The 25,457-nt window shown below is 58.9% G+C and overlaps 1 protein-coding gene across 8 annotated transcripts in view; it reads right to left on the bottom strand.

Moving 5' to 3' along the window:
* The window catches only part of SEMA3F (semaphorin 3F), a 47,958-nt gene that overhangs the window by 12,805 nt on the left and 9,696 nt on the right, over positions 1-25,457 (bottom strand). The window contains exons 1-6 of one of the 8 annotated variants that reach the window (XM_012467778.3): positions 20,207-20,447; positions 16,065-16,224; positions 1,975-2,135; positions 1,814-1,876; positions 1,593-1,712; positions 751-843 (exon numbers count right to left, since the gene is read on the bottom strand). In XM_012467778.3, coding sequence (XP_012323201.1) covers positions 751-843; positions 1,593-1,712; positions 1,814-1,876; positions 1,975-2,135; positions 16,065-16,176 — 549 coding nt within the window. In that variant the 5' untranslated portion in view covers positions 16,177-16,224; positions 20,207-20,447. Of the gene's footprint in view, positions 1-750; positions 844-1,592; positions 1,713-1,813; positions 1,877-1,974; positions 2,136-2,290; positions 2,365-8,435; positions 8,524-16,064; positions 16,225-18,556; positions 18,577-18,925; positions 18,944-19,927; positions 20,053-20,206; positions 20,448-25,457 lie in introns of those variants that run through there. The other 7 variants (XM_012467779.3, XM_012467782.2, XM_012467780.2 and 4 more) reach the window with 7 other exon arrangements.

Genomic DNA, 25,457 nt, shown 5'->3' with positions numbered 1-25,457 from the left:
GGGAAGGTGCACACAGGCCTACTTCCAGTTACACTCTGCACACATGACTTCCTGCACACACAGGGGTGCACACACAGCTCTAAACGTACCACTGCCAGCACACGGAACCCCTGGCTCACACCATGGAAACACACACACAGAATCTGAACGACCCTGAATTTCTGCACTCCCTACCACAGACAAACATGCTCTGTCATTCACTGGCAGCCCCTGCCTCCCTGCCCGCCCCTACCCAGCCCCAGCTCTCCCAACCCAGACCTGGGTCATGACTAGTGGACAGATACCACCCGGCAGAAGACAGCCCCAAGCACATGAGTGTGCAGGACACCTATGTCCACCAGATGACCATGGAAGGCATGGGGCACGGACACCTGGGAGCAAGGTATCAGACTGCACACATGCCGCTTTCCACTCTGGGTGCTGAGTGAGGGGGGCCCACATGCACACTGGTGTGTGCTCTTGTGTGTCTACACACATGCGTTCTGGGGGCTAAGGCATGGCTGTCCCCAGGGCTCCCGTCTTCCCCACCTGGCGGCTTCATTTCTTGCCCATGGGGGTCACACTGAGGCCGACATGAGTCTAGCTGGGCATGCCTTCTGAGCCTGAGGGCACTTCAGGGGAAGGGGTGGGGACAGGGTGTGGGCACAGAGGTAGAGAGGCCTTGGGGAGAGTGGCCTCAGGTGCAGGCCCAGGGTGAGTTCCACTCAGAGGCATCGCTGCCTGGCAAAGGCCTGGAGGGATGAGGCCCACCTGGCGTGGGGCTGTGGGTATCGGGCGGAGGGCACCATCCGTGGCTCTGCTGCCTCGGCCTCTGACCACCTGCGCCTGGGTCCATGGTGTGGCCTGAGAAGATGAGGAACAGGGGTTAGAGCTGGGGGTGGGAGGGGCTGGGGGAGCGGGCTCGGGCTGCCAGCTTCTCACACCACACAGGCCAGGAACACACGTGAGCACATGGGCCCCCAGAGCACATCTATGCGTGTGCATATACATACACACAGGGTTGGCACACACCTACACACATACACGTGCCCTTCAGGTCCAGTCACTCTCACACAGGCCCTACAAGTTCACACCAGCTCACACACATGCCCACATGGAAATGGAAAAGGGCGGAAGCAGGCAGGAAGGGGCAGAGCTGGGGAAGGGGCAGCTCCCCGCAACCCCCTGGCCCTGGGGGAGGAAGGCAGCTCTCCCCCAGGCCACATGGCAGAAGCTGACCCAGGTGTCCAGCCTCCTGTCGAAAGGCCCCCACCAGGCCCTCCGGCTCGGCCACAGGGGCACGGTCCACAGGCATAGCCAAGAGAGCTGTTGCCACATGTGGAGCGAGCGCTTACTATGTGCCAGGCACGGTGCTAGGAGCTTTGGGAGCTTTAGCTCACTGCCTCCTCCTTGCACCGACCTGTGAGAAAGGCAGCGGTTAGCTCCATTTTCAAGTGAAGAAACTGAGGCTAACTGAGGTGAAAGAAGTCACTCACCCAAGGTCACAAGGCTCAGAAGTGGCTGGGCTGGGTCTGAAGCCCCTCCTCCCATCAGGACCCTGGGATGCAGACACCAGCAGGGGGCAGCACGGGGACAGGGTGGGCAGGGCTTACCTGGGCGCGGCGGCCACGGTTCACATAGGTGCACATGGGGTTGTAGGCACCCGTCCCGCACACATACAGGTGTGTTCGGTTCCAGGGCTGGATGAGCCTGACGAAGTTCCCACACTCGCCCTGGGGCCAGAGCAAAGGCTGCGTAGGTGCCCTGGCCAGGCCTGCCCCCTCTCTGGGAGTCGCCTGTCCCCCTTCCCCTCTGTGGACCCCACTGAACTCACGTTGCCATCCTTGCCTGAGAGCACGCACTCCTCAATGCGCTGTTGGGAAGCTGCCCAGTGGATCTGCAGAGAGGGGGGTCAGAGGGTGCAGCCTTCAGGACGTGCCCTGAACCCTGGGGCTCCATGCCCACCCCGCGCCCCACATCAGGGACAGCCCTTACAATGAGGGGCTCGCGGTTGATGTCGTGCAGGTCCAGGGATAGCACGTAGTCCTTGCTGCCTACATACATGCGGTCGTGGTCCTCGTCCTTGAGCAGGATTCGGTAGTCAGTTGTGTTGAGCAGGAAGTTGAAGAAATGGGCAGTGCCTGTGGCCTTCAACTCTGTAGGTGGAGAGCAGGGCACCAATTAGGACCTTCAGGCGACCATCCAGCCATACCCTCTCTGACAAAGGGGAGACTGAGGCCCTGAGGTTCCCCTCAGGACCCCCACCACACAGTGGTCTTTTTTTCTTTTTTCGAGGTGGAGTCTCACTCACTCTGTCACCCAGGCTGGAGTACAATAACGAGATCTCAGCTCACTGCAGCCTCCATCTGCTGGGTTCAAGCGATTCTCCTGCCTCAGCCTCCTGAGTAGCTGGGATTTCGTATTTTTAGTAGAGACAGGGTTTTACCATGTTGACCAGGCTGGTCTCGAACTCCTGACCTCAAGCGATCCTGCCTTGGCCTCCCAAAGTGCTGGGATTACAGGCATGAGCCACTGCGCCTGGCCCACACAGTGGTCTTAAACCTCCAGCTTCCCTTCCTGGATCCTTCTCAGCTCCCTCTCCAGTCCCTGACAGGCTGGGAGGAGAAAGTGGGACAGGTAGGCAGGCCAAGGAAGGCACCACACCCAAGGCTAAACCCCTGATTCACAGACAGCCCTAGCTAGTCTCTGGGTCCCAATGAAAGGGCAGTGGGTGCGGGCCAGGGTACGTGACACCATCAAAGAGTTTTTACTCAGGTGGGAGTTAATGCTCCCATGTTCAGGGTGGGGCCAGCTTCACACAGGGGCTTAAAAGGGTTAATGAGCAGATAGGGGTGTGGCCGGGTATATCTGGGACAGCCCGCAGACTCTGGCATGGAGCCTGGATGCCCTGTTCTTATCCCAGCTGCCCACCAGGCAGGGGGTACAGCTGGTGCACAGCAAGGTCCTCACTTGGTCTGAAGCAGGTTAGCCAGAAGACCTGAAAGCCCCACTAGACACACTGCCCTGCAGACCCCAGCTTCCCCCTGACCCCACAAGGCTGCTAATGGTGGAACTCTCAGGCCACCTTGAATGAGCCAGGACAGTCATTTCTGGGAAAGAGGCTCTCTCTCTGGTGCTACAACCCTGGGGCTAAAGGCAGGGTTAGACTGGGTCCTCCAGTTTCCCTTCTGCATGAGTCCAGCAGCCTTGGCCCTCCAACCCCAGGATGTTGGGGAAAAGCCCTTCCTAGAGATGAAGGACAAGAGGGGGCTCAGCCAATGATAAACAAAGGACTCCCAGAAGCTTGGGAACCTACCTCCAAGGGGAGGGAGAGATGAGGGGTCCCCTTGGCAAGCCCCTTCTCCACCCACCCCCAGCTATCTTTAGCTCAGCAGAAGAAGGAACATTGTAATGAGGATGATGAATATTCACATGCACAGGGGGCTTAAGATAGCAGCGCATAGAAGAGCACACGTGTGTATACACATGGCACAGGCATGCACACAGCGCACACATGTCCTGCCACACATGAGGCACTCACCAAGGGGGTCACACATGTTCCATCTCCCCTCCCCAGCTGGTAACCCATTTCACAGGTGAGGCAATCAAGGGAGAGGCCAGGGCCAGGCCCCAAAGCACCTGGAAGGGGAGAACAGCTGGGATCCAAGGCCCTAGACACAGCCTGAAGGTGGGGCAGAGGGGGCTGGAGTCAGGGGGGTCCGCCAGCTGACCCAGAGCCCATGTCTGGCCCCAGGACCTCACTCTGAGAAACTAGCGGGTGAGGAAAGGCCTTGCCCTGCCCAGCCCTGACTGCGGTGACAAGGGAATGCAGGTGATGACCTTGGCCAACCACTGGGACGCAGGGACGCCGAGGGATCAAAGGGCCAATCCTGCCTGGCGATGGCCTCACCCGCCTGTCCGGCGGCGCCTCTGAAGTCCTGGGCAGGGCGGCCCGGGCACCTGTCCCGCACCTGTTGTTGGGCCACTCGGAGTCTCCCGCCTGGCCACTCACCCACAGTGACAACAGGAAAGTAAACATTCCCCCACCCCCAGGGCTGGGAAGTGGCCAGAGAGGAAGTGGGGCTGCCAGTGAAGCGCCCCCAGGCTGGGACAGCCCGCCAGGGGTTATTTATACCCTGGCTGGGGGCATGGCTTGGTCATGCCCTTACCTGTCCCCTGGGCTAGGGGGCACTTTGGGGGCAATAGCAGGGGGAGGGGGCAGAGGCTCTTAAGTGGGCACCTTCAGACACAGGTACTCAGGGCAGGGGGAAGCTTCAGCCATCAAGCCCCCAGGAACCCAATCAGCCATAATCCTCACCCTCCACCCTGCCAAGCCTTAGGCCTCTATAATCTGAACTGTGTGCCACGACTCCCAGAGCCCAAGGCCCACGTCTGAGCCCCCACCCTCTCACAAAGCCCCAGCACTCCCAGGATCCAGCTCCCTCTGTGAGAAAGGCTATAGAGAACCCTCAGAAGATGAGGAAACTGAGTCTCAGCTTGGGGGCAGGAGATTGGCCTTGACCCTCTCTGCCCCCGCCCTCCGTCTGCCCCTGGGTGGAGGTAGGGGTGGAGGGAGCCCCTCGCTCAGTCATCGAGTACCCCCTGTGCACAAAGCCCTGTGCTCACAACACCCAGGGCACACGGAAGGGACATGACATGCCAGAGCGCATGGGGGTGGAATTCCCACCCAGGTCCATGCCTGAAGGAGGGGGAGGCCCAGGGGAAGCCAGTCCTGGTGGTGGAGACTGCCTGCCAGGAGGGCCAAGGCCGGAAGGTGACTCGCTCTCCATGGACAGGGCACATGACTCAGGACCTGCGGGACCCCTCCCAGTGGCCACGGGATATGGCGTCAATGGCTCTGATGTCACAGGACGTGATGCTTTGGTCACTGTGGAAACAGTGTAGGGGGAGAGGAGAGGCCCAGGAGGCCCTGCAGGGTGGAGAAGGGGTGAGACCCAGGGTCAGGGATCCTTGGCTGTGGCTTGGGTTTCTGGGTGAGCTTCATGACCCGAGGGGGGCACTCTGGCTCTCTGAGCCTTGTTCTCCAGTCTAGACCATCTCTCAGGCCCTCCTGGTACTGACACTCAGTGACTCTGACATAGGACTCCTGTTCTGATCTCAGAGAGAGGCTCACAGCCTGGCATTCCTTAGGTCTTCCCCCAACCCATCCTTCATGGGTGTCTCTGCCTTTCAGGGAAAGGAGAGTGGGATAGGGTCCCAAGTCCTTTCCCAAGGAAGCAGGCTTCCAGGTGTCACTACCTCTTGTAGGACATCCATCCCCCACTCCCACCCCAGCTACCCATTTCCTAGTGCTGGATTGGGGAGCAGAGAGAGCTATGGTGCAGGAAGGGGCCTTCTGTGGACTCAGCTCCAGCCTTCCCAAGTTCAGTGTTTCCCTACCCCATCCCCACACAGGAGTAGAGCTTAATCCCAAATCACTTAGCCAAACCCAGCCTACCAGAGGGGAACCAATGTGGAGAGGGGTGGGAACTTCCCCAGGTCCCAGAGCAAAGTTGGTGTAGGATTCTAGCTTTCTCAACCCACAGCTGGACTTCTGACCCCACTCATGCCAGATTGTAGGAAAAAATGGAAACAAGGGGTCCTGAGACAGTCCTACACCCACAGCTGCAGACAGGAAGACTGAGGCCCAGAGGAGAGTGCTGCTCACCCCAGGGCACAGGGTGAGAGGCGAAACTGGTGTCCTGTCCTGTACTTCCCACTCCACCACAAGGCAAAGGAACAGGGAGCCTTCATTCCTCCAAGAAACCTAGATTGGAGCAGGGGGTGGGCAAGTAGCCCTGGGTATCCTCCTCCAAAACCTGCCGTCAGCAGGGGCCGGATCCTACCAGGCTCCAGCTCTCTTAAGGGACAAGGACTTGGGACAGAAGAAACAAAGGAACCTGGGACCTGAGGTGGCATCAGCAGGGGCAGGGCTAATGCAGACCCAGCCTGGTCATGTCCTCAGGCCAGTCCCCACGTCTGCTCCACTTGTGCCAAGCCTGGCTCTGGCAGCAGGAGCACTGTGCCTCCCCGACTGCCATGGCAATGTTGAGGGAGGGGCTGAGAACGATCAAGGGTTCTGTGGGGATCAGGACTCCAGCCCAGATAAGCTTTGACCTTGGGAGGAGGAACGGTGGAGTGCCTAGGTGCTGTCTCCTGGGAAGGGCTCCCCACCCCCATGCTCTCACCCAGGCTGAGCACAGGTTGGGAGGGGTGGCATCCGGGAAGGATTTTCCCGTCATTGGGAAGGAAGAGCCTTTTCTGGCATCAGATACCTCATTTCCGCAGCCGTTCCCGGCCTCCAGGACGCTCTCATGGCTGTCAGACACTCGGGGTCCTGGCCAGATCGGCCTGGCGTAGGTCCAGAGCAGGACCTTCTCAGGGCACGGGGGCTGGGTCCTGGGGGTCCCTGGTCCCTAATCTCTGAGAAACAGCTGGTGATGCCTTATTTTAAAGGAGGGGGCAGTCGAGGACAGGCACTGAGGAGGTGTGTCCACAGCCCTCACCCGCAGACCCCGAGTGGGCAGCCCCCACCCATTGCTGCCGGTCTCTAGGACGTCAGATCTGCGTCCAGTGAGGCAGGAGCTGCTGCAAAAAGAAGGGTCCTCCTCTTGGAGCAGAGGTGGGTAGCCCACCCCCTTAGTTATAGCCCCACAAAGCATCAGGCCCTGACTGACAGCATCACCTCCCCCAGCAGTGCTGGGGACTGGGGGTGATAGACAGATCCCTACAGCCTAGCTCAGACCTCTGACCTCCAGTGAGCTAGTGTGGCCCTAATCCCTGAGCTGAAGAGAGATCGGACTGGGGGCCAAGGGGAGGCGCCGGCCTGGGTCTTTGTCAGTGTTTCATCCACCGAAAAGAGAGACCTCCTGACCTTCTGAGGAGGGAAACTGAGGTAGCCAAGGTTTTGTTAGCAGTGGCCATGGGAGGCGTGGCAGGGCCCAGGTGGTCCCTACTGGGCACCCCCATGGGATCCAGGAAGGGGTGGCCCCCAGGCCCTTTATCACTCCCCCAAAGCTGTGAGGGGCCCCTGAGGAAGGCCTGGGGACTGGGCTGGCCCCCTGGCTCTCAGCCTAATCCTCTTTTAATGAGCGGCCAGCCGGAAGGCCTCAGCCCCTGGCCACAGACCTGCAACCTTGGGAACCCCAGCCAAGCCGAGCAGGGGGCAGGGCGGCCCAGATGCCTTTGCACATACTTTCCCCCTGCTTGGCACACCCACTTACACCCCAATGCCAAGACCTCAACCCCTAATCAGGCCAACCCAGGGGGCCAGCATGTGCAGAGACACACTCGAGTGACACCTGCCTTGTGCTCCCACAGACCCACTCTTGGGCACTTACCATTTGTTCAGTCCCAGGTCCCACATGGGGCTGGGTGGGGAGGCTGTCATTGCTGATCTGGGGTAGCTCCCCCAGTCCCTTTTCCCCCCATGCTCTGGATGGGAACTCTAGAAGCCAGACCTGAGCTGCCCGCTCCCTGGGGAGAGGTTCCAGGTTCCTCTGACCCTAAGCCCTTTGAGATCTGCCCCCCATACCATCCCTGGCCAGGCTTTCCAGATTGGAGACCCACAGGACCTGCCTAGGAGCCACCCACACCAACCCCCCATTCTCCCCAGGTAGGTGAGCCAGGTCGGTGCCAACAAAACCAATTACAGCCACTCTTACCCAATTAGCAACTAATTATGGTCTAGTAGTCCATTCAACATAATTAACATGTAAATGACGCCGCGTGTTTTTATTCAATAACCGCTCTGATTGAATTTAATTTAAATGTCTGAACTGGGACTCAGTTACCGTATTTCACCACCTAGAGCTGCCACTCGTGGTGGGAAATGTTGGCTCCTCCAGGGCAGAGGGACCCAAGGCCAGAGAATAGGGTGCAGGGGGCAGGCGCCACTGGCCCTGGCAAGGGTGGAGATGGTTACGGTCCCTGTATTCCTAACACATCTATCCAAGGGGTGCAGGGAGTTGGTGAGGTCAGAAGAGCCCCAGTAGGACCCTCAAGATGGGAAATCCCCCTGGAATGAGGGGCCCCTTCTCGAGGGCTACTGTAAACATCCCAGCTGTTCAGTAAACACCACACAGGAGTAAGAGCCCAGCTGGGTCAAAACGCCGCTGTACACTTCCCTCCAGTTTCAGAAACTGGAGGCTGGGGGCAGGGGGCAGGGGCTGGGGCCAGCAGGTCCAGGCATGCTGTTCCCACGCCCGTTCCGCTCCAGCGCTCACCTGCTCCGCCCAGGACAGGATAGGCTGAGAGCCCGAATCATCCTCAAACCAGGAAAAGCCAGAAGTGACAGAGCAGCAGGATCACTCCCTGACTCGCCAGCCCAGAACCAGGGGATCCACACTTCATCCCCTCAGGACACCCAATGACTTCTGACCTTCTGTCCCAGCAGATGGGGGCTCTCTGGCCTCGGCACCTCCACTGACCCCTGCCTACCCCTTGGTCCCATGTACCTGATTGTCCTAGGCCTGGGCTGGTAGTTCCAGAGGCCTAGAGGTCCTACATGGAACTTAGCAGTGGGCATGGTTGCCTGTGAGAACACATTTGGTCATTTACCAGCTGGGTGGGTCAGGGCTCCAGCTCAGCTTTGGAAGGACAGTGTGGTCAAGAGACCTGGCCCTGAGCAGGAAGTGGGAGGAGGTAACCAGACCAGCAGATAACACAGGAATGTGCCCCAAGAAGTGTGAAGGGGGTGGGAAGAGGGGCTCATTTTGAAGCGGAGGGCTGCGCTGATCCATTTCTCAGGTGGGGAGAGTGAAAAGGCCATTCAGTGAGGGCCTCCAGTTTCACAGGCCCCCCAGGGACCCACCCCCTCCTCCCACATTCCAGACCTGGTCCGGAAACCCCTCACTCCTTCCTCCACTACCTCCTCCTCCCCATGACTGCAAAAGACAACAAACTCTCCATGGCTCATTTACTCTGATAAATCACCCAGACAGACAGGCCAGGATGGGACCGACAGGCTGGTGGGTGTCAAGACCCTCCCCCTGCTGTGGGCCCAGCCCCCATCTCTGCCGCCTTCTCGGGTTCCTTCGGTCCCTGCAGCCCCTTCTCATCACCCACCCAGAGATCCTCAGCATGTTCCAAAGAGTCTTAGCCCCTCCCCAACATTATGATGGGGAAACTGAGGCATAGGCCAGACAGGTGCATGCTTGGGGTCAGCCTTGGAGGATGCAGTGAGGCAGGATAGGAGCCCAGCAGGACTCAGCCAGTAGCCAGTCAAGGGCAGGTGGCGAGCGTTCTGCACGGGCCTGGGGCCAGGAAGGCGCTCATCAGAATGGCAGTATAGGCAGCCCCGGGAGAGGTGCCCTGGAGTGCTACCCACTCAGCCTTGGGGCTGCAGGAGCCCAAAGGGCCCCCAGATTCTAGCTGCTTTGCCAATTGTATCATATGACCCTTAGAAGGCAACTGAACAGCAGACACTCGAGGCAGTGGACTCTGGCCGGGGAGAAATAAGGGCATCAGCACCGAGCCCCAAGTGGGAAGGAACAACACTCTTGGCTGGGTACAGAGACGTCCGAGGAAACAGCGCGTCTGGGTAGGAGGCCAAGAGGGGTGGCAAAGGGAGGGGTGGAGGCAAGCGTGAGTAGGGAGAGGAAGGAAGGGAGCAGAGTGGGGGAAGGGGGCTCTGGAGCTGAGGCTTCCTGATCCCTGGAGGGGCCGGTTGCTTTGGGTCTGTCTCTGCCCTGCAGAGATGCACCAGATAGCCAGTGCTCCCCTCTGCCCATTGAGAGTGCCAGAAGTCAGCCCAGTCCAACAGCCTGGATGAGCCCCGCTCCCTCCCCCACAGGCTAGCCCCCAATCCTAGGCCAGCAGCCACTGCCCAGACCCCATTCTTTGCGGGTCAGGACCAGTGGTCAGGGACTGGAGCCCAGGAGGCCTCCACCCTCTCCCTGGGGCTGCCCAGCAGCCTGGGTAGGGGGCTGTAGGCCTGCCAAGCTCAGGCACCCACGTGAGCTAGGCTTTGGATTCAGACTGTAGTCTTCTGGCACCCAGGCCTCTGGCAAAGGCCCTCTTGCTATTTCTAAGAAAAATGCAGCAGGAATCCTCTCTGCTTCTCCAAAGTTCCCAGGGCTCCTTGAGGCAGGGCTCAGATTCCCAGGATAGCACCAGGCCGAGCCAGGCAAACATGCTTGCTGCCCAGCCCTGCAGATGCCTGAGTGAGCAGCCCAGGTCTGGTCACCCCTAACACACACTGCAGAAGCCAGAGCAACATTCACAGAAGGAGTTACTACAGCCAACTGTGCACCCCAACCAGGCCTTGGAGCCAGTCTCTGGAGAGCTACTACCAAGGCATCACTCCCGCCAAATGCATCCGTTATCACTGGAATTTTTCCACGATACATATTTAGTACCTCTGCCATGAGGAAAAAGAGCTTAAAAATCACAAAGAGAAAGTACAACTCTACATCCTTGTCCCAAAAGCAAGACTGCATCTAGCATCCTGTCCTCTTCCCCAGGTGCCACACCACATGCACCCTCCCGGTGCTCTGGCTCTTCTCTCCCCCACAACCTCCCCTCTCCTGCTCAAGATGCAGCCCCTGAAGCCTGCCGAGGTACCCATGGTAGGAATTTTCTTCCTCCTGACCCTACTCCACCCACTCCACAAGGCTCAGGGTCCTTCCTGGAGTCCTTTCCAAATACCACCTCCCTTACCAAAAGTTAGAATTCTGGATGAAGGGGTGAGACGGTGTGGGATTCCTTGGAGCAAGCCCCTGGACCCACCTTCACCTGCCCACCAGCATCAGGACCGCTCCTGGTGACTGAGACTTCCTCCACAGTGACCATACTCACAGTTAATCCTACTGACAACACAATGAGGCCAGTTGTTCTTACTCCCATTTTCCAGAAAAGGCAGTGGCAACACAGAATGACATTCACCAAGCAAGGTCTACCCACAGCCAGGATGCAAGCAAGACAGTCTGAGCCCTCACGATGCTGCTTCCACAGGGCCACCGCCATTCCCACTGTACACAGGGGCAACCAGGGCTCAGAGAGGCTAAGCCACTTGGCTGAACTCACACAGCTAACACTGGTAGAACTGGGTTTTGCCTTCAGGACCAGCCAGCTCAACCACCACCACCACTTCTGAATTACACCAAATGTAAGCACCCTACTCTCCTGAGTGAGGAGATGGAGGTCTCCCAAGAGTCAAGGACCAGGTACCCATGGCCCTAAGCCCACCTTCTGAGCTATGACCACTCCTGGAGGGGTCAAGGAGCCGGAGGTGCATACACACAGTTGCAGACAGCCAAGGCTTACTGTCTCCCAAACTGCAGGGTGAAAGATGCCTTTATGGGCCGGGGTGAGATTTTTATCTTGGTGGTTTCTCTTTAAATTCTTTACGATTACGAAGCAGCGGGGGCTGCCAAGGAACATGATTTACTCCTTGAGCATGCACCAGCTCCTCGCTTAGTGCCAAGGGAAGCTGGAGCTAGGGAGGGAAGGGTGGGCATCATGCCAGGGAACCAGAGACAAGGCCTGTGCTGCGGTGGCCCAGCCAGTGGTGGTCTCATCTGAAACTCCACTGGACCTGGAAGGCCACAACTAAAAGCCCCAGCCCCTGACCCGTCTGACCCAGGCAGGGCGTCAGGCAGGTTCTCGGGCAAGCACGAGGACCCTGTCTCCATTCTCTCCGAAGGCCAATTCCTAGCCGGGAGGGGGATGGGCAGCTTCCAGAACCTCCCAACTCCAAAGCGGCCACTTCCGTGTCTTCTCTCAGGAGTAAGGCAGCTCCCATTTCCAGAAAACTGAAACCCCAGATCTGGGCTCAAGGGATCCGGGCTCAAGTTCATGCTTTGGGTCTTCCTTCCTCCCTCACCCCTCCCTGGAACACTCACCCCTCCCTGGCTTGTGAGCTCCGACCCCCACTGTAGCTGCCAGAGCCATCTGACCCCTGCCCAGCTCCCTGGTGCCACACTGGCCTCAAAGCTCCTGGGCCTCCTCCCCCTCATCCCCACTAAAGCCCCATGCCTTGCTCTGGCTGGCCAAGGAGCCCCTGGGGGCCAAGAGAAGGTCCTCTAGCTCTCCAGCCCACCCCCACTCCTGCACCAGGCCTGAGGGCTAAGGCCCCATCAAGGCTTGCTACAGGCACCTCAACCCACACCAACTCCTGGGGGAAAGTTAGCAGGCTGTGACCCTTCCTAACCTCCAACCTCATCATCTCCAAATCTGGCAACTTTGGTCTTCTGATGCCACATGCAAATGATGTGAGCAGTGGCACTGTTCTGAGTCATTGGCCCTAGAGGCTCAGAGGTCAGGCCGAGTGGGTGGGCAGGCAGTGACCAGCACCCAAAAATTCACCCTTCACCAGCAGAGCATCCCTCCCCTCTGAGCAAGCCAGTTATTCCTGGAGTCAGAGGGCCCGAACTCCAGGCTGCTTTGGAACAGGAGCCCTTTTTGCTCTTGGGCTGTGGTGTTCCCGTCTCTGACATGAGAGGCCTTCCTAGGGACCCTGCTCAGTGGAAGGGCTATAGTGATGGAGGGCCGAATTTACAGCCTGGAAATAAGCAAACCCCAATCCTGTTGCTTCAGCAGACAGACGGCACGGGGAGCCTGCCCAGTGCAACCCCAGTCCTTTCTTTGGGAAACGAGGCTAGAAAGGCTAAGCCGACACTGTAGGATGCTGGACCCTTGTCCCTAGATCTTGCGAAGGGTCTGTGTCACCAGCACCTCCACCATCCCTGCCCTCCACTCTCAGTCCTGGGACAGCTCGGGCATCATGTGGAGCCAGGCTCCATCTCAGTCCTGCTCCTGAGTGAGCTGGAAAGTCGTTGGGCCCCCACAAGCCTCCATCCTCACAGGAAACCCAGGCAGATCCTCCTCAGGCCTTGGAGGGACCACTGCTCGGTTATCCTCACGGGCCCCTACTGCTATTTTGATTACGTTCATCTTTCCTGACCTTCCCTGGCAGGGTGACTTTCTGCTCCCTGTCCCTACTCCTGCCTCAGCTTCCCTAGCAGCACAACTGTCTCATGTCATCACAGGATCCTTCTACCCCACCAAGCACCTCCTGGCCCAAATCCCTGGCCAAAGCCAGCACAGGCAACAGCAGTGTGTCATGGGGTGGCTTCCTGGGAAAAAGTAAACACTCCCCAGGCTGAACAAAGGGCCTGGCAGGGCCCTCACACCTCCCTGCTGCCGCCACAGAGGGAGGTAGTGCTCCAGAGCCTGGGTCATCTCAGGGTGGGGGAAGGAAGAGTTTTTTATCTGAGGCTTGGCAGTGATTCTGGGATAAAGGGGACTCCAGGTCCAGGCACGGATGGGTGAAGGAAGGAGGGTCTGTCCAGGTGCTCCAGCCCCAGGCTCCACTCTCTCAAGAGTGAGTAATCAACAAACACCTTACCTGGTCCTGGAAATCTTCTCCATTTGACCCTCACTTCTGCCTGATCTTGGCTGTGCTGCTGAAGCCCAGAAGATGGGCCTCAGGAGCCCCCCTAATCTGAGGGAACCCTAGGCCACATGGCCCTCATACCCTCCTGGCTCTAGACCTGGCTGGGGTGCCCAGGCGGATGGGCGGGCAGCAAACTCAAGCCTGGCCCAGTTCCTGCCTTTGTTCCTTTATCTACCCTGGGCAGTGTGGCCCCTTATGCCAGCACCTCCAGCTTGGAAGGTCTAGCCCTACCCAGGCGGGAACCAGCACCTCCCCACTGCAGCAGGACCCAGGGCAGGGCAGGGAGTGCCCAGCCTGAGCCCCTGAGGCCTGGGGTGTCAACTGCCGTGTCCATGTAAGGCACAGATGAAAAAACTATGACATGGAGCCACAGGGATCACTAGTGCTTCTGAGAGTGACCCTCTCCACGCCACCCACATGTACCCTGGGAGGAAGATGGTGGGAGCCAAGTTTCTTGAGGTGCTGGTCTCCATTCTCATTCCACACACACTTGGTGAGGGCCTGCTCATCCCTGAGGGCTGCTTCATGTGTGCATCACCAGGCTGAGACCACCCAGTGCAGGGGGATGCACAGGGCCTGGTACACAGTAGGTGCACACAGTAGGTGCTGGGCTCCCAGCTGGCCCTGACCAACTGGGTATCCACTGCTTTTTCCACCAGCTTGACTGTGAGCACCCCCCCAACTTGTTCACCACAGAGTCCCCAGCACTCAACACAGGGCCTGGCATATAGTAGGAAGTGATGTCTAAACACAAAACTTGGACACGAGGCCAGGCCAGACAGGGAAGGTCACTCAGGGCAGGGGAACCTGCCTGTGCAAAGGCACAGAGGCCCCGGGATGGGTGGCCCCAGGCGCGCTGCAGCCCCACCCTAGGCCACCACGGCAGGCAGCACCCAGGCTGGCTGCCAGCGAGCTCAGCTTTTAGTCGCTGCGGGTGTCAGCTTCAGAGTTAATTGAGAGGGAATCGACCCGACGCAATGTGGGCGCCGGCAAGGCCAGAACACCGGGGTTCTATTTCTGGCTTTGTCTCTGCCTCCTGCCTGACTTTGACCCTGCCCTTGCCTGAGCCTCAGTTTCTCTCTCTGGAAAACAGGAATAAAAGCCTTTGCCCCTGGAGATCGAGGTAGGTTTAGAAGGAGCACACGGAAGACCTCTCGCTGTCTCGCCCCTTCTGCTTGCCTGCATGCATGATGACAAAAACAATACCCAGAGTGGACACAAGGTCCCAGGGGTGTGGAGACCAAGCCACCCCTCCCTTCCCCTGTCGAGGAAGGAGACACTCTACTCCTGCTGCCAGCACCCTGGGCCAGGGAGGATGTCAGGGGAACTGGCCCCTTCAAGATTTATTAATCTGCTCCGAAGAATTCCACCAGGCAAGGGTGGAGGTATCAGCAGAATAAATATCTCACCCTCCACAAACCTGGGGAAGAGGTGTGCTTTCCAGCCCAAACCAATTAACTCTTCTCGGCCCATTTCTCAGGCCCTGCAGGGGACTCCTTCCAGGCACAGCCTCAGAAATTCGAGGAGCTGGGTGACTGGGAAGAGCCAATGATCAGCAGCTTACTCCCCTACTTCTCCCACCAAGGGGCAGGGGTGGGATGAGGCCAGGGGAGGGGCCCTGCTGGGGGACATGGTGAGGTGGAGGCGGGGCCTCAGCCAAGCCTAAGGAAGAAAAGGTCAGCCCAGCTTTTCACCCCAATATGGCTGCCCAGAAATCTGGCCAGCCAGGGCTGAGTCGGCCCCACCCAGGGCAGGCGGCTGGATGAAGTTATCTCTGGCCAGAGGAGGGTCAAGGCTCAGAACTCCCAGTGATCCCAGGTCCCCCAGGTCCCAGCATGGCCACTGCCCCTCACCCCAGGCCCAGAGTAGACTCTTCAGACCACACACACCCTTGAGGAAGTGGCTCTCAAGTGAGCCATTTGTACACCCATGTGTGTACTGTGTGCGTGCACCTGCCCAGTGGGTTAAGAGTAAAGGTGATGGAGCGGGGGACCAGCCTTTCACTCTGCAGACCCCAGCCCATGCCTGAAACCTCCCCACAACTTCCCATCAAGTGCTCACTGGAGCTCAGCAGCTCAGGCCCTCACAGCAGCACGTGCTCTGCCTGAACCTGCCAGCAGCCTCCCTGCCAGTCACAGCCAACAGTGCCCTCCCAGATTCTAGGAATCCTTCCCAGTTGGAGACCCAAAGGAATGCTCCTCAAGCACCCATACCCCAGGAGAGCAGGTCCTGCTCTTTCAGCTTCCAGAGACTCCAGTGTCTGCCTAACTGCCTGACCTTCCACCCCAGGGGCTGCTCAGAGCAGAATAGACGCATAGCAGTGGCAAGAAGGGGCCGCAGCAGACACAAGTTTGGAAGGAGTGACATTGCCACATCTCCAATTATTATACAGACAGACATGCCTTATAGACCCCAGGCCACCCAGCCCAGGAACCCACAGTCTGACTCTGGAAGATGCCCAGACTCTGGACCCTTTTGCTAAGTGTCTAAGTGGCTCAGTTCTCCAGCCCTTCCCAGCAAGTCACCACCTCCCCGGTCCCCCTTCACCCCCACACATCCAGAGCAACCCATGTGGCTGTATACTTTGTCCTGGTTTTGTCCTGATCTGCCCTCTCTCTCTTGCGCAGTAAAGCCAAGTGCTATTGTAAAGAGAGGATGATTTCTGGGGAAGAACAAGACAGCTTCTTACCTTTGAATGAAAGCCTGACCCGGGGCGTGGCCGGGAGGTGATCCTGGGTGGGGAAGGCTGGCCAGGCCCCAGTCAGTAGGGAAGCCCAGAGGAGAAGACCGGCAACAAGCATTGTGGGAGGGGCCTAGGGCCCAGGAAGCAGGCTCCACTCTCTAGACACCTGGGAAGGGGAACCAAGATTGGAATGTGTGAGGCAGATGGGGGAGTCCTGTCCTACCAACATTTCCCCTGTTCAGTTTCTACCCAAGGTGAACAAAGAGGTTGATGGGTCCCTCCATGCTTACACCCCCAGCCTGGGCCATGAACGCCCCTGTGTGCAAACTTCATATACATTCTTTGCCTGCCTTTGTCTGGGGAGACATTACCAATGGGCCCCAGCCTGAGGTCACTAGAACTAATAGGGGCTACTGGAGACTCAGACCCCACCCCTCAAAGCACGCTGAGTTCCATTCACAGGGCTCAGCCCAACCAGATGATCTTAGGTCCCTTTCCAGCTCCCAGCATGCACTCTCCCCTGCATCCATGCCCAACAAGGTGGGTTACTCCTTCTCCTTCCCACCTGGAAGAATGGGGCAACAGATGGGTTGCACCCCTGCCTGCTCTAGCCACAGGTCTCCCAGTATAGAGAAACCTGGACCTGATTACTGCAGTAGAAAGCATGGGAAAGAGTATAGGAATGAATGAGACACATGCAGACAGCCCAAGATGGAAGGGAGGGAGCACCAGTCAGAAAAGGAAAGGCGGAGAAAAGCAGGGTCCACTTTTACTAAAAATCAAAGCAGGAGAGACCCAGGTCAGACACACAGAAGGACTTCCTGCCAGGGAAAACTTCCAGCTGTGCCTCTAGAGGGCAAAGAAGGGAAGCTAGGATGACCAGCGGGCCTGGGGCTGGATCTGGGCCAGTGGCACTGCCCCCTTCAGAACCCCCCACATCCTCAGCAGGTCCAAGTTTCAATACTGTGTTTTTCAAATATTGTCTCCCCAGGCAGGCTGGCTGTTGGGTAAACGCAGCCCAGCACCAGTTGTCAGAACATATTGCTCCCTCCCGGCACAAACCAGCGCCAACTCCTACCACCCCCCCAGCCGGATGCACTGCGGGTGGGGCACTGAGACTGCAAATGTGAGCCCCATCCCCCAGATCTGCCCTGTCCACTCCCTTCTTCCACGGCAGGCAGGAGCCCAGGCCCATCTCTAGGATGCTGGGATGGGGGTTGGCAGTACTATGGCCTGGGACTCCCCTGCCACGGCTGCTCAATGCCGAGGCGAGGCCCAGGCTCTTAGGCCCCACTCAACAGACCCTGATGACATCCCTAGACCCACCTCCCCTAGCCCTGGCCTCTCCTGCCAAAGAAAACCACTCATAGGTCCTCAGACAAGAAGTATAACTTCAGCCTCCTGACCCACTCCTTAAGCGGTGCCCTCTATGTGAATGTTCTCTCCTGAGGACCTGGCACACCACTCGTGGTCCTTCCAGATCCCCTATCACAGATGCTCCCTCCTGGGGAGGCTGGCTGGGGGAGGGGGGAATCAGAACCAGCCCCTCCCCAGGTCTGAGTCACACAAAGCTAGTGCTGACTGAATGGCAGGCTCCGAGAAGGGGGGCAGGTGGGAGAAAGGGCTGTGCAGCCACCGTCACCCTCAAGGTGCACCTGGGAGGCCCCTGCTAACAGTTGTGGATATGCACACGTTCACACTTGCAGGCCCACACACGTCCTCACAAGCATGAGTTTGCTCAAGAACTTGACCTGCTAGTGGGGTGGGGCTCAGGGGAGCTGGGAGATACTGTCCTGGCGCAAGATGCAGGCTGAGTCCTGTGGAGAGCTTCGATACCATGTATCAGGGGGCTAGAGTCAACCTGCCTCCCGCCTCCCCCCTCACCATGACCTCATTTTTTCCTTCATCCATGTTCATGGTGACAAAGTCAGTGTCACCAAGGACAGGGTTGGAGTCAGGTGTGTCCAGGTAGGTGGGGAGTCTTTCTACTGGGCCTCTACAGGGACCTCCCACCCAAATGCTTTGGCCCTTTAAAGAGGTAAATGGGGGGGTGCTCAAGTCTGCTGGGGCCTCAGTCTCAAGTCCAGGCTCCCTCTTTGGCAGCCTGGCAGGTGGGGGAAAGAAGGAGAGGGAAGGAAGAAAAGGAGAAGGACAGAGAGGGAAAGGGAGGGCATTCCCACAGTGCCTTCCCCTCTGCCGGCCTGAGATGACTGTCATCCAGCCCCAGCCCCAGAAAAGCCCCCAAGTCACACCAAGCCCAGGTGGGTAGACAGAGGAGGAACAGCCACCGCCACCTGGGAGCCCACCAGGAGGAAAGCAGGGAAGGAGGGAAGGAAGGCTAGTGGGAGGGAGCAAGGGAGGGAGGCAGGCGGGAGGGAGGAGGAGAGAGGGAGGAGAGAGGGAGGGACGGAGGAGAGACGCTCGAACAAAGAAACGAGGAGCTGGGGCTGGCAAGGGGTGCAGAGAAGGGGCGGCCAGAGGAAGGAGTCCAGAGGCACCTGGGGTGGGACAGGGGACCAGGTGGTCAAACTGTCCAGCCGGATTCAGACCTCCCAGGCTTGGAGTTGGGGGTGGGGGTGGACAGCCTGCCTTCAGGAAGGGAGGTTGGCTCCTCTGAGCTGAGGACTGCCTGGATGGAAGGGAGGCAGGAACAGGGCTGCAGGGGAACACGGGGAGATTATCAACAGCACCCCACCAGCTCCCCAGCCCCTCAGATTCCCTCCCCCCTTCAATAAGAGCTCCGACTCCTTCTTGGCTCCTCAGCTTCCCCATCCCCCAACACCTCAAGGACCAGGAAGCAGAGCCAACCCAGCATAGCTGGGACTGAAACCCCCCTTTTGTGGCCCGGGTTTCCCAGTCAAGGTCACCTGAGCCTGGCTCCATCCTCCCCCCAAGGTATGCTGAGCAGCAAGGGGCTGAGGCTGGGCTACCACCTTCTCTCTGGCCCCTGCTTTCTCTCCGGCCCCCACCTCCCCACTTCCGGGCCTGGCTCCTTTGGAGCTGAGGGGGGAGCGGCAGGAGTAGGTGTGCCTGTGACCCCGCCTGCCTAGACACTATACCCTACAGGTCCTGGCACAGCCCCTGGGTAGCCTGGGAAGAGCCCTCAGCTCCATCCAACCCCCTGGCTGAGATAGGCTCCCAACCTCTGGGTGCAGTTTTCCTTTCTCTGCAACTAGGATAATAACTACTGGGAGATGATCTGGGTGAACTGAGGAGGACAGAGGTCCCCAAGCTGGCCCAGCTTCGGGGTGGACATACAGGTGTCTTTGATTGGTGCCCCCCCCTCCCCCTCCCCCGTTACCTCCCCCAAGCAGTAATGTGCTGGTGACAAAACACAGCTATCTCAAGAATTAGGAGTTATTTATCCAGCGGGGCCCCCAGCGCCAGCTCCAGCCAACTCCTGCCAGCACTGCCTCATTCCTAGGCCACTTTAATACCCTCCTGTCCTATCTGCTGGGGCAAGCCCACTTCACTGGGACCCCTGGTTCAAACTAGGGCTTGACTGCAGGCTCTCCAAGCTCACCTACACCCTCCATACAGCCGTGCCCCTAATCCAGGCAGGACTCTGTAGAGCAAACCCAAGGTGGCAGCTGGGGGTCACGCGGCTGGCACAATGCTAGGAGAAATGCCTCGGGACTGGTGGTCCTCCCACCCTGCTGATCTGGGAGATCCCCCATGTGGTGACTGCCAGTATGGCGATTCCCTTCGGGCTGACCAGTCCTCAATTAGGGACACTGAGGCAGGGCAGGCGCACCTACGGGGAAGAGCGCTGCCTCAGGCGTTAATGGGAGAAAGAGCTGAGGCGGGAGAAGGGGGATCGGAACTCCCGCTCCAGAAGCGTTAAGGTGGGGGTGTATGAGAGCACCCACCCAGAACCTTGCAGGAAAAAGTTGCTTTGCACACTGGTGACCCCGCAGGCCACATCATCCACACATCCACACGCCGCCCGGGAGGTAAGGGGTCCGGGCCGCCAGGACAGGTAAGAATCCCACCCTAGTCTTGTCGCCTCTATGTCCGCGGGCAGCCTCCCGGCTCGATGAGCCCTGCTCCCCGGACACTTCTGCGGAGTTGCAGTGCGGCGGGTCCCAGAGGGATCGCGGGGTGGCCCAGCCGCCTGCCCGCTCCCTCCCGGTTCCCGCTGCACTCACCTCTTCCGCGGCGGCGGGGCCTCGGCGCCCGGGCGGCGGCGGCGGCACAGAGCGGCTCCCGTTGGGCCGGTCCGCGCTAGCGGCCCCCCGGGGCCATGGCCCTGCCCGCGACCTCTCGCCGCTGCGCCTCAGCTGGGATTGGCGCCGCGGCTGCGGCTTAACCGGTTCCGCGGGCTTCGGGCGCGTCAGCAGCCGAGGGCCCGGGCCCCAGCCCGGGCCATGGGAAGGCTCAGGGGCGCTCGAGGCCGCCTCCCCCGTGGCGGGCTGCGGGCGCCCCCTGGCCGGCGCGCCGAGGGCGCATTCCCCAGCGCGGGGCGCGGGCGGTGGCGGGCGCTCGGCTTCGAAGCGCTGCGCTCTCCTGGCTGCTCGACCGGGGCCGGGCGGCCGCGCTGGGCTGCACGGTTCCTCGCGGCGTGCCCTGGCCCTGCGCTGCGCTCGGGGCTCTCCGGACCGCTGCGCTTCGTTCGCTCGCTCTGGTCTCGCGGCCGCCCGCGGGACGGGGCGCTCAGAGCCGCGCGGGGAGCGCCGGCAATTGGCCGCCCGTGGGCTACATTTGCATAGCGCAGCCCCGCCCCGCCCGGCCCGCCCAGCCCCACCCCCGGGGCGGGACCCGCCCAGCCACCGCCCCGCCCCCGCTCCACCTGTCCGCGGGCCGGGCTCAGGGTTCCCAGGCGGTGGGCACCCCGCGCCGGGGGAGGCTAGTCTGCGCCCCGCGCCTCCGCCCCCGCTTCGCGGGCGGCGCCCCCGCCCCGCCCTGGCTTTGTCTCTGTGGATACACCGCACACATCGCGCCTGGTGTTTACCCGGGCACTCAACTCCCTGGCGGGAAGGGCAGGCGCGCCGGGGAGCAATGAGTCTGCGCTCACCTGCGCAGCCCCTTCCGCGTCCCTCATCCCCACTCGCCGCCGGCCACGCCCCTGGTCCCGTGCGTGGGCCCCGCGGCACAGGACCCCTGACTGCCCAGGCTGCTCAGCAGGTGGCGGTGCAGCCCCTGGGACGGCTGGCACCTCCAGACCTTCCTGCGGGCCGCAGCCTCTAGCCTAGGCTAGGTCTGGGCAGTCCAGACACACAGCTCTCTCCAACCATTCAAAGACTCCCGGTGATCACCTCAATCGCCAGCCCTGTTTCGAGCCGGCAGCTCCCACAGACTCTCCCATTATAGTTCCATACCCTAGAGAAGCCAGATGAGCCAGCACCTTCTCTCCTCAAGAGGACACTCGCTTTCAAATGGCCTGATGATGAGCCAAGGGCTCAGCAAAGAAGGGCCTACCTTGACCCCAGGAAAGGACCCTCTGCCCAATCCAACTTCCTAAGGTCAGGGCCTCACCAGCCAGGACCACTTCTCAGCCCTGCCCCAGGCACTCTGCTGAGGCCCCTAGGGGCATTGGCCCTTTGTCCTTTTCTTCCTCCTCTGTCTTCTGTTCCCTCCCCTTTCTCCTCCTCTTCTCCCTCTGCCTCTCCTTCCTTCTCCCCTCTTCTCCCTCTTCTCTCCTCTTCTCCCTCTTTTCCATCTCCCTCTTTTTCCTCCTCCTCCTTCCTTCTCCCAGATTTTTCCTTCTCTGCCCTCTGCTCCTCTCCCTCCTCTTCCCCCATCCCATGCTTTTCCTTCTCTTCTCCCTCCTCCTCCTTCCTGCTCTTTCCCCTCTTCCTCATTTCTCTTTTTCTTCTCACTCCTTCTCTCTGCCCTCTTCCTCCTCCCCCTTCTCTTCGTGGCCAGCAAGACCTCCAGGAAAAGATCTCTCTCCCTCTGACCCACTGACTGGTTGACTGCAAGTGCAGGGTGGGGCGGGCACTAGGGATCCTGCTGAGGGTCTCCTGACTCAGGACTTGGAGTGTTGCCTCAAGCTCCAAGCAGAGGCTGGGCATTTGAGGTTAGCAAACACCAGCCTGGGGTTATGAAGCTGCTGTGACAGCACCTGCACCTCTCCCCTTTGTCACACCTCATTGAAAACACTATGACAGGCCTGGCTCGATGGCTCACACCTGTAATCCCAGAACTTTAGGAGGCCGAGGTGGGTGGATCACAAGGTCAGGAGTTTGAGACCAGCCTGGCCAAGATGGTGAAACCCCGTCTCTACTAAAAATACAAAAATTAGCTGGGCATGGTGGTGGGCACCTGTAATCCCAGCTACTCAGGAGGCTGAGGCAGGAGACTCACTTGAACCCAGGAAAGGGAGGTTGCAGTGAGCTGAGAGCATACCATTGCACTCTGGCCTGGGTGACAAGAGTGAAACTCCACCTCAAAAAAAAAAAAAAGAAAAAGCAGGTGGCCATGGAGTTCGGAATCCACTAAGGAGTGTGTAACAACTCACCTGCTGAAAAAAGAAAAAAAAAGAAAACACTGTGAAAATCATCTCTCCTCATCCCCACTCATCTGTACCAGGGTCACCCCTGCGTTTACCACCACTGCACCACCATCATCAGTGCGGCTTAGGCCACCATACCTACGGCTTCCAACACCATCCCTTCCATCCTCTCACAGCCTCCACGGTCCCCTCATAGCCTGGCCACTTCTGTCACTACCCCCAGCATCATCAGCGTCATGCTGGTCACTACAAAAGAGCTGTCAGGACTTGCCAGAGACTCTAGGGTACTGGGTTGGGAAGGAAAAGAGGCTCAATTGACCTGTTCGTGAAGCTCCATTTAGACACATAGAATAGGCCTTCAATGGCAGGGGACCAGGGAATGGGGGCCATGAAGAGGGCAAAGAGCTAGAATTGAGCCTGGCTACATGGGGTGGGATGCCAATTCCTTCCTAAGCAATTTGAGAGGGATGAATAATCATACAAAAAAAATTGTTATTGCAGCAGTGAATCCACACTGAGCCCTTGCTCTGCATCAGTGCAGGGCTGAGCATTTTGTATCATTATAATATGTTGTTATTAAAGTTTGTGTGTGTATGTGCATACACGTATCGGCAGACCTCATTTTATTGTAGTTTATTGTGTTTTGCAGATATTGTGTTTTTTGCAGTTGAAGGTTTGTGGCAACCTGTGTCGAGTGAGTCTATCAGCACCATTTTTCCAACAGCATGTGTTCACTTCATTAGCATTTTTTAGCAATAAAGTATTTTTTAATTAAGGTATGCACATTTTTTAGATATAATGCTATCGCACACTTAATAGGCTACAGTATAGTGTAAACACGATGCTTTTATATGCACTGGGAAACCAAAAAAATTTGTGAGTTGCTTTATTACAATGTTCGCTTTATTGTGGTGGTCTGGAACCAAGCCTGCCATATCTCCAAGGTATATTATATTATTCAGAGGAATAGCGTATAGCTTTTCACAATTTTGTCTTCAATTTCAGGAGTCCAGAGACCCCTTGGAACCAGCTCTGGATACCAGGTTGGGAGGCTCCGCATGCCAGCAAGTTTTGTGGTTATTCACCCCCAGGTGCTTCACAATTGGGCTGAGAAGCAGGCCCTGTTATTCCCATTGTACAGTTGAGGAAGAGGGAGGAGAGTGGGGAAGTGGGGAGAGGCCTGGAGCCACCAGGCCGTGGTGCCTGGAGAAGGCATTTTCATTCAATGGCTGTGAGAAAGCTCCAGGAGAGGAGGGCCAGGCTGCAGGGCCCACGTGGAGCCAAGGGCCTGCAACCCTGATAGCGCTCAGGAGCTGGCGATGCCTGCTGGAATCCAACGTGGTGCTCATGGAACTCCATGCGTCTTTATCAAATGAATAAGAGAACAAATCCCTGCAGCACCAGATCGGAGAGGGAACACAGCCGAGAAGCCAAGAGTTAGGGAGTCAACTCCCTGCCCTATTCCCAGCTCCTCTGGACTGGCTGCCCCCACCCTGTGCTCTCCTTGCCACCCACAATCCTTCTCTCCTCCTCTCTGCTGTTCAAACTCCAGCTGAGAGCCACCCAGGATGCCCTGTGGGGTCATCTGAAGGGAGACAGCCAGGCTGGCTTCCCACCAGCCTGGACTCCTCCTGTCAGGTAGGATGCTCAGATCTTAGGCCTGGGTCTCATTCAGCCTCCCCCATGGCCCACTCTGGTGCTAGTCTGGTCACACAGATGAAGGGGTGTGTGCAGACACAGATGGTTAGGCCAGGTCCGGCTCCCGCACTGAATCCCCCTCTGGAATTCCCTCCTGGGGCAGCCTCCTCCTCCTTCCCAGATGGGCTCCTAGTGCCTGGGAGACACTGCACTCGCATAACAACTACTGGGAGAGGATCTGGGTGAATTCGGGAGGACAGAGGTTCCCCAACCTGGCCCAGCTTCAGGGTGGACTTCGTAGTCTTGGGCTCATGGCCAGGCCTCCTGGAGCTTCTGAGGGGTGACCGTGCTAACAGAGAGGGTTACAGCTGGGAAGTCATTGGCCCAGCCCCCACCTGGATGATGGTGCTAGTCACGGACAGGAAAACATTGAAGGCTTCCTCCCGCAAGTACTCCCTACCCTATACCCTGGCCTGGACTTTGTTTCTGGCGGTGGTTGTGCCTGTTTCACTTCCTTCCCATTCTTCCAGGACACATGGGGACTGAATTGCAGCCTGGCTCACCTCAGGTGGGAAGAGGGAAGCCTGGCGGGGCACTGGGGCCTGCCCTCCTGGTCTCCACACACGGAGGCTGGCCTTGGAGGGCCTGGGCCTCAGAGACCCTCCATTCCCCCTGGATGAAGGTGACAGCCACAGCGGCACTCCCTCCCCTGCTCCCCTGCCCCAGTCTTAGGGGGGAGCCTGTTCCCCGGGCCTGGCAGGCTGAGCAGGCCCCGGCCCGCCCAGCTCCAGCGTCGCTGGCTCAGGTTTCCTTGCTTTCTGGTTTTCTCATCTCCCCTGCCCCAGGCGCTGCTGCCTGCTCCCTGGCCCAGCCCCCACCCACCCGGAACTGGATCCCAGGGAGGGGGAGTGTTGGAAAGGGAGCTGGGGAGGGGGTGCTTGGGGCAGCCGGTTGGGCAGCACCCGGAGGGGGCAGGCCATAGGGACTCACTGTGGCCCAGGGCCAGAATGAGGTTCCGTGTTCAGCCTTCTCTTGCCCGGCCTGCCCCAGGGGCTGGCTTTGAGCCGATCAAAAGCTGGAATGACCCACCTCCCTGGCTGCTCCCCAAAGCTGTCTTCAAGCCTTCTCTGCTGTTGTTCTCTTTACCATGAATGTTCTTCCCGGACTTCATTGCCAGTCTAAACCCTGTGTTTCCTCAAGGCCTGGGCCCTTGGCTGCCTCCTCACCAATAGACACTGCCCCTTTCCGCACAGGTTCAGCCTCTCTTCTTCATCCTCCTCCCACACTGGGCCCCTCAGGCATCCCAA

This window comes from Aotus nancymaae, unplaced genomic scaffold (assembly GCF_030222135.1).
Source record: "Aotus nancymaae isolate 86718 unplaced genomic scaffold, 86718_ANA_hifiasm-v0.15.2.pri h1tg000067l, whole genome shotgun sequence".
In the NCBI taxonomy this organism is placed as follows: domain Eukaryota; kingdom Metazoa; phylum Chordata; class Mammalia; order Primates; family Aotidae; genus Aotus; species Aotus nancymaae.
Note: the sequence above shows the minus strand (reverse complement) of the source record. Positions and strands in the feature narration are given on the sequence as shown.